This window comes from Lepidochelys kempii, chromosome 1 (assembly GCF_965140285.1).
Source record: "Lepidochelys kempii isolate rLepKem1 chromosome 1, rLepKem1.hap1, whole genome shotgun sequence".
Lineage (NCBI taxonomy): Eukaryota > Metazoa > Chordata > Testudines > Cheloniidae > Lepidochelys > Lepidochelys kempii.
Genome location: NC_136380.1, coordinates 6,820,685 through 6,829,106, shown reverse-complemented (window position 1 = coordinate 6,829,106; position 8,422 = coordinate 6,820,685). Strand labels below are relative to the sequence as shown.

General features: G+C 48.3%; 1 protein-coding gene across 1 annotated transcript; it reads left to right on the top strand.

The window, feature by feature from the left end:
* Positions 1-1,434: 1,434 nt before the first annotated feature.
* On the top strand, positions 1,435-2,370 carry LOC140896061 (olfactory receptor 51G2). The gene has a single exon (XM_073307126.1). It carries the CDS (start codon positions 1,435-1,437, stop codon positions 2,368-2,370), a length of 936 nt encoding a protein of 311 aa, XP_073163227.1.
* The last annotated feature ends 6,052 nt before the right edge of the window (positions 2,371-8,422 follow it).

Below are 8,422 nucleotides of genomic sequence, written 5' to 3'. Positions count from 1 at the left end.
TTTGTTTTACAAAGTAGTTCTGAACATACTGTTTGCAATGGGTTTCTGCCATTAACTCTTTGTTCAGTGAACAACTGTATGATACCGCCCCAGTAACTGACCAGAAGCTTTATCTAAAACTTACGTTCAGGGTCATAAACGGAACTTCTTTGCAATACCTGTGCAAGAGTTTCCAAAAGGTCATGAGAGAACAGAACCACTGGCCTCTGTTTCAGCAGAGCAGAGCTGAGGTACAGGAAAGGGGAGTGTATTAGTGGTTATATGTAATGTATGCCTATCTACAGTGACACAAGCCTGGCTAAAGTAACTTGCACACTCAAGTGGATACTAGTGCAACCATAGTGTTTGCACAATTCAGTCATTTGTGACACCAACCTCTCCCCCACACAGGTGAAGTAGTCCTCTGTGTTAGCTTGTAAGTTCCAGATATCTACAGACCCTTGCATGGGGAGAGGATGCAGGTCCTGTGAGGGTGAGGAGAAGCCTGTAGTCTGATCAGACCTTCTGGATTCAGTCAACATTGGCCAGGCAAAGCACTTCAGCACCTGTTGGAGGGATTCTTGGGGGTCAGAGTGTATCACAGGGGAGTATTTGGTAAGAGAAAGTTAATATAGCCCAGTTCTGACTGAATTTACAAATGTAAATCTAGAATAACACAGTTGAAGTCAAAATTATTGAATTAAAATCTTGGCTCTAAGAATTTATCTCATGTACTGCAAGGAGGGAGTAGCTTAATTTGGACTCTCAGGAGTGGAGAAAATGAGATAGATAGATAGATAGATAGATAGATAGATAGATAGATAGAATGACTGTTTTCACCATGCACTTGCCATGTGTTCATAAATACATCATCATATAATGGGCCATACGCAGAAGTAGAGGGCAAAAAAGGTTGTCTGTGGTAAATTCACAACTGAAAATCACAGAGCTCTCAAGTAGGCTGCGGAACTCCCAGCCACAAGATATCAATGGGGCCAAAAGCTTAGCAGGATTCAAAGAGGGACTGGATGTTTATATGGATAACAAGAAAATACAATTACAGCAGTGAGGATGGTTTTAAAAACTCTTGGAAGAGATCTAATCCTTCTTGATTTACATCAAAAATGTGTCTAATGGGTATAAGGGGGAAACTATCCGTGGGAGCAGGTTATCTCATAGCTACCTATTGCAGGGCTTTTTCCACCTTCCTCTGAAGCATCTGGAACTGGACACTGGGCTAGATGGACTGCTGATCTGATCCAGTCTGGCAGTGCCTATCTTCCTATTGGTTGTGTAAATCCAAAACTATATTTTTGCTGATCTTCTTTGAACTCCTGGGAGTCTCTAGACTTGTACTGAGAGGAGAAAGAAGTCTAGTTAAATATAATTTAGTCTTCTGTTCTTTTTCATTTCAGGAAGGAAAGTTCAAAATTCCTGTGACCTGCCCAGTTCATTATGTCAGCTGTCAATAACACCAAATTCAACTCTGCAGTGTTCCTTCTCACTGGGATACCTGGGCAGGAAGAAGTCCATCTCTGGATATCTGTCCCCTTCTGCTTAATGTATGTTATTTCGATAGCAGGAAATTCAGTCATTCTATTCATTATAAAAACATATCCAAGCCTCCATGAGCCCATGTACATTTTCCTTTCCATGTTGGCTGTCACAGATCTTGGTTTATCGATAGCCACCATGTTGACGACACTGGGTATATTCTTGTTTAATGTTAGGGAGATCAGTCTCAATGCCTGTTTTGCCCAGGTGTTCTTCATCGACTTGCTTCAGTGCACTGAATCCTCCATGCTCTTGTTGATGGCCTTTGACCGCTTTGTTGCAATCCGTGACCCGCTGAGATATGCTTCCATCTTAACCCCACAGAGAATAACCAGGATGGGACTGGTGTTTATGCTGAAAGGGGTGGCCTTAATATTCCCACTCCCCTTTCTCCTGAAACGGTTCCAATACTGTCGAACCAATGTCCTCTCCCATTCCTACTGCCTGCACCAGGAGGTCATGAAGATGGCTTGTTCAGATATCACGGTCAACAGCATCTATGGCTTGTCTGTTGCACTCTTAACAGTGGGGTTGGACTCACTGCTCATCTTCCTCTCTTATGTGATGATCCTCAAAACAGTGTTGAGCATCGCATCACCCATGGAGTGTCTCAGGGCCCTGAACACCTGCGTCTCCCACCTCTGTGCTGTCCTGCTCTTCTACACACCAATAATTGGACTGTCTGTGATACACAGATTTGGGAAGGGCCCTTCTCCCTTGCTTCAGATTCTCCTGGGCTACATCTACTTGCTGGTCCCACCCCTGATGAACCCAATTGTGTACAGCCTGAAAAGCAAACACCTTCGTGCAACGATAATCAGGGTGTTCACCAAGTGAAGGGTCAGTTCATCACCTGGCTCCAGTGCTGGTGACATGGGAGATGAAAAACATGGGCCACCTTGTAACAAAGTGGTCTCTGGCGAGACACAACTGAGAGTATCAATTCAGTCACAGCCCAGAGCTGGGGGGTTCCTTACTACTAAGGCACACCAAACCAGCCAAACAGAGTGGACTTTGGTTTCACCCCACTGGCTAACCAGAAGTCATACAAGGAATTCCCTCAGATACTCCAGTTTCCCAGTATCACCACCAGTTCTGCTCGTTTTGGGGATGAATGGTTATAAAAACCAGTACCACAGTTAAAAAAAAAAATGATCTCCTGATTCCAAAGGACCAAGACCCAGACCCAGATCAATATACAAGTCAGATCTTACCCACAAATCATGCTGTTGCCAATCCTTTAGAACAGGGGCTGGGCAAACTTTTTGGCCTGAGGGCCGCATCGGGTTTTGGAAATTGTATGGAGGGCCGGTTAGGGGAGGGGGTCATGGCCCAGCCCCCATCTCCTATCCACCCCCCCCCCCGGGACTCCTGCCCCCACTCAACCTCCAGTTCCCACCCCAATCCCTATCCACACCCCCGCCCTTTGACCACCACCCCGAACTCCCCTGCCTTCTATCCAACTCCCCCTGCTCCGTGTCCCCTTACCGCACTGCCTGGAGCACTGGTGGCTGGCGGCTCTACAGCCATGCCACCCAGCTGGAGCCAGGCCATGCTGCCTCTGCCATCTCGCAGCACAGAGCACCAGGTCAGGCCGGGCTTTGCAGCTGCACTGCCCCAGGAGCTCACAGCTCCACCGCACAGAGCATTGCCCTGGCGGCGAGGTGAGGCTGTGGGGGAGGGGTCAGGGGTAGCCTCCCCGGCCAGGAGCTCAGGGGCTGGGCAGGAGGGTCCTTTGGGCCGGATGTGGGTCCCGGGCCGTAGTTTGCCCACCTCTGCTTTAGAATCTAAAATCTAAAGGTTTATTCATAAAAAGCGAGAAATACAGATGAGCGTTAAAATTGGTTTAATGGAATCAACTACATAAAGTAATGGCAAAATGCAGTGCACAGTTCTTGTTTCAGGCTTGTAGCTGTGATGGAATAAACTGCTGGCTTAAGTTAAGTCTCTGGAGTACATCCACAGCTTGCATGGGTCATTCAAGTCCATTGTTCAGAGCTTCAGTTTGTAGCAAAGTTCCTCCAGAGGTAAGGAGCAGGATTGAAGACAAAATGGAGAAGATGCAGCTGCCTTTTATAGTCCCTTACCGTGCAGCCTGTGCTTCCTTTGTTTCAAACACAAGGTGCCCAACATATGGCTTGGAAACCTTAGAGTTCTGTCCATAGGCATGTACCTGCATGTCTTGCTGAGCCACAAGGTGGATCTGCCTTCTCTCAATGGGTCAGTTGTATAGTTGATGGTCCTTAATGGGCTATGAAGCAGGCTAGGAGTGCTGATGCCGAACAGTCTGGGGTTGTCACTCAGAAGCAGAGCACCAGTTTGAAATACAGACATACATACATGTCTATAACTCAGAATACAAAGGTGATACAAACATATGAACAAAATTATCATATCTGGCAAATTATAGCATTTTTGCAGATATCTTACATGGCATATGTCATAAATATAAAGCGAAGGGTAAACACCTTTAAAATCCCTCCTGGCCAGAGGAAAAATCCTCTCACCTGTAAAGGGTTAAGAAGCTAAAGGTAACCTCGCTGGCACCTGACCAAAATGACCAATGAGGAGACAAGATACTTTCAAAAGCTGGGAGGAGGGAGAAAAACAAAGGGTCTGGGGCTGTCTGTGTGATGCTTTTGCCGGGGACAGAACAGGAATGGAAACTTAGAACTTAGTAAGTAATCTAGCTAGGTATGTGTTAGATTATGATTTCTTGAAATGGCTGAGAAAATACCTGTGCTGAATAGAATGACTATTCCTGTCTGTGTGTCTTTTTTGTAACTTAAGGTTTTGCCTAGAGGGATTCTCTATGTTTTGAATCTAATTACCCTGTAAGGTATCTACCATCCTGATTTTACAGAGGTGATTCTTTTACTTCTATTAAAAGTCTTCTTGTAAGAAAACTGAATGCTTTTTCATTGTTCTCAGATCCAAGGGTTTGGGTCTGTGTTCACTTATGCAAATTGTTGAGGATTTTTACCAAACCTTCCCCAGGAAGTGGGGTGCAAGGGTTGGGAGGATTTGGGGGGGAAAGACGTGTCCAAACTACGTTTCCCAGTAAACCCAGTTAATGTTTGGTGGTGGCAGTGGAAATTCCAAGGGCAAAGGGTAAAATTAATTTGTACCTTGGGGACGTTTTAACCTAAGCTGGTAAAAGTAAGCTTAGGAGGTTTTCATGCAGGTCCCCACATCTGTACCCTAGAGTTCAGAGTGGGGAAGGAACCTTGACAGCATATCTGGCTGATTACTTCGTGGGCGTTACCCCAGGAGCCAACATTTGAAACAGGTATAGAGCCAATACTTATAACATTAAATACAAAATGATACATGAATACAGATAGCATAATCATAACAAGCAAATCATAACCTTTTCATAGACACCTACTTGACCTCCTTCGTACAAGATTTGGTGCAACTATAGGACCTTGGTTTCAACAATGGTCTATACGGTCACAGTTCACATCAATACTGTCACATATCTAATTCATCCTAGACCCTTACATCTGAGGTGGCTTAAGCTATTGATCTACACTCTGTAGAGAGAGGTTCAGATGTGGTGTGAGACCTGAAGCAATGGTATAGTCGCCGTTCCCACCTGCTGGTGAGGGAGGACAGTGCTCTTGGGGGAAGGAGACCAAGGCAGGCAGCAGCATTTACAAAGTGACTGTGTTCATGGAGAGCCAGGGGACCGCTGGGATGTTGGCCCATAGAGAGCCGTTTTGGTGGCTGCTCTGACATTAGAATTTCTCCTGATACAGTTAATAAAGAGAAAGGACAGGGATGTCATTTCCCGTTACACCTGGCCTGTCACTGTCCTATCTCTGGCTAAACATCCACGGGCCATGAAAAAAATCTGTGGGGCTGTTCTGCAGTCAGAGTCCTGGCCCTTCCTGAGAGCTCTGGAATCTGTGTGATCCAGGAGGTCTGCTCCAGCTGTGGACAGGCGTATTCAAGGGGCTCAGATACTACCCCTCCCCTATGTGCTCAGCCATGTGCACGTGACTGAATCCTGTCAGAGACATGATTAATGCAGCAGTCCCAGGAGAAGCCATGTGGGCAGCCCCTTTGATGGCTCTGCACACCGTACACCTGCTAAGCCCACTCCCCACCAAGGCAGGAAAGAGCGGCATGTGTGAGTCTGGGTCTGACACAGAGGAGTACTGGCAAGAGGCTCCGGCCTAGATTCCCTCCTCCTCCATTTGTGCTGCTCCAGCTGCTTCTAAAGGAGTGGAAATGGTCCTCAGCTCCCTCACAGAGGCACGGCTGTCTCCTATCCCAGCCTAGCCCTCTCAGTGTAGGGTGACCACCTCTTCAAAAGGCACAGGTGGGACACAGGCAGGAGTCCTGTCCCCTTTGTGATCTCGCCCCATTCCTCTCCTATCCCCTTGAAGCCCAACCCTCTGCTCCTCATCTTCACCCTCTGCCCCACCCTCTGCCCCATCTCTTCTCCCAGGACCCCACCCCCTGCTCCTCCTCATTACCCAAGGCTCCACCCCCTCTCCAGACCAGAAGCTAGCGCCGGGCCATGGTAAGAGCTGTCCATGGAGCCAGAGCCATTGTGAGGAGCCCCCAGCCTGGGTCCCTGCCCCCCCCCAGGATGAACTCCCAGGGAAGGTGGAGAGTCTGGGGCTCCTCACAGCGGCTTGGGCTCTTGGGGTGGCTCTTACCACAGTCTGGCTCTGGCCTGGCCGGGGGAAGGAGCCTCTGGGGTAGTGGAGGCACAGGGGGCAGGGCTTAGTGGGAAGAGATGAGGCAGGGGCGGGGCCTCCAGGGAAAAAGAGGAATAGGGGTTGCAGCAAGCCTGAAACAAGGCTGACCCCAGCAGAGACGTCGGTGCGGGGGCTCCTGAGTAAAGGAGAAGAATGGGGCCAGAGTGTAGGAGAGCCTGTGTTTTAGAGAGCTCCACCCCCTGGAGAGGCCAGAAGCCAGATCTGCTTTGGAGAACCCGGGACCCTTCACCTGCCTCGAGCTGGGGACAGGGTCTTCTGGGAAAGAGGAGCAGGGGGCAGGGCTTCATAGTGAGGGGGCGCTAAGGACCACCTTAGCATCCCTACCTGGAAAAGGGCGGTGCTTCCTATGGGCCTCTGTCCATTGTGGAGCATCACTACAAGGAATTTGGGACAAATGTTATGCTGGAGTCATTTAGCCTGGGACCAGGAATCAAACTCTGTATTTCAGGTCTCTCCTGCCCAATTTGGGATGGGTGAGCACCCTAATTCAGTTGCCATTAGAGATGGTATGTTGGAGACTCTCCCCTTTATGGGTAGGAACGATTAGAAGGATCAGTCAACCTTTGCTCCAGGGTGTGGCCCTTTAAGCTTCCTGTGACTTTTGGAGCTGACAGAGTTCTAGTAGAGACAGCTACTGGGAGACAGGAAGATGGTCCTGGGTAATAGTTAAAGCTTTGGGAAATTCCAGGCTACTGTTTCTTTAAGGGCCTGGGGCTGGGGCCTTGTAGTGCAGGGCAGGGGGCTGTGTCCTCTTTCAGAACATGGGTGTCACCAGCAGGGGAAGGTCTGCCCAGAGGTCTTAAAAGCTCTGCCCTACCGCAAAGGGGTGTTAAGCTGGTAAATATGTTACAGATTGAAAGCTGCTTGGACTCTGCAATAATTGAGACCACAGATAAGTATTTCACAGAGATTTCAGCTCTGTTTGCCTCATATGGGTGATGTGGGACACTGGGTGGAGAATCATAGAATCATAGAATATGAGGGTTGGAAGGGACCCCAGAAGGTCATCTAATCCAACCCCCTGCTCGAAGCAGGACCAATTCCCAGTTAAAGCCAGAGCTTTGTCAAGCCTGACCTCAAAAACCTCTAAGGTAGGAGATTCTACCACCTCCCTAGGTAACGCATTCCAGTGTTTCACCACCCTCCTAGTGAAAAAGTTATTCCTAATATCCAATCTAAACCTCCCCCACTGCAACTTGAGACCATTACTCCTCGTTCTGTCATCTGCTACCATTGAGAACAGTCTAGAGCCATCCTCTTTGGAACCCCCTTTCAGGTAGTTGAAAGCAGCTCTCAAATCCCCCCTCATTCTTCTCTTCTGCAGGCTAAACAATCCCAGCTCCCTCAGCCTCTCCTCACAAGTCATGTGTTCCAGACCCCTAATCATTTTTGTTGCCCTTCGCTGGACTCTCTCCAATTTATCCACATCCTTCTTGTAGTGTGGGGCCCAAAACTGGACACAGTACTCCAGATGAGGCCTCACCAATGTCGAATAGAGGGGAACGATCACGTCCCTCGATCTGCTCGCTATGCCCCTACTTATACATCCCAAAATGCCATTGGCCTTCTTGGCAACAAGGGCACACTGCTGACTCATATCCAGCTTCTCGTCCACTGTCACCCCTAGGTCCTTTTCCGCAAAGCTGCTGCCTAGCTATTCGGTCCCTAGTCTGTAGCTGTGCATTGGGTTCTTCCGTCCTAAGTGCAGGACCCTGCACTTATCCTTATTGAACCTCATCAGATTTCTTTTGGCCCAATCCTCCAATTTGTCTATGTCCTTCTGTATCCTATCCCTCCCCTCCAGCATATCTACCACTCCTCCCAGTTTAGTATCATCCGCAAATTTGCTGAGAGTGCAATCCACACCATCCTCCAGATCATTTATGAAGATATTGAACAAAACCAGCCCCAGGACCGACCCTTGGGGCAGTCCACTTGATACCGGCTGCCAACTAGACATGGAGCCATTGATCACTACCCGTTGAGCCCGACAATCTAGCCAGCTTTCTACCCACCTTATAGTGCATTCATCCAGCCCATACTTCCTTAACTTGCTGACAAGAATACTGTGGGAGACCGTGTCAAAAGCTTTGCTAAAGTCAAGAAACAATACATCCACTGCTTTCCCTTCATCCACAGAACCAGTAATCTCATCA

Excerpts from the sequence above, each read along its gene's own strand:
- LOC140896061 (XM_073307126.1), top strand. The coding sequence starts at position 1,435 with ATGTCAGCTGTCAATAACACCAAATTCAACTCTGCAGTGTTCCTTCTC.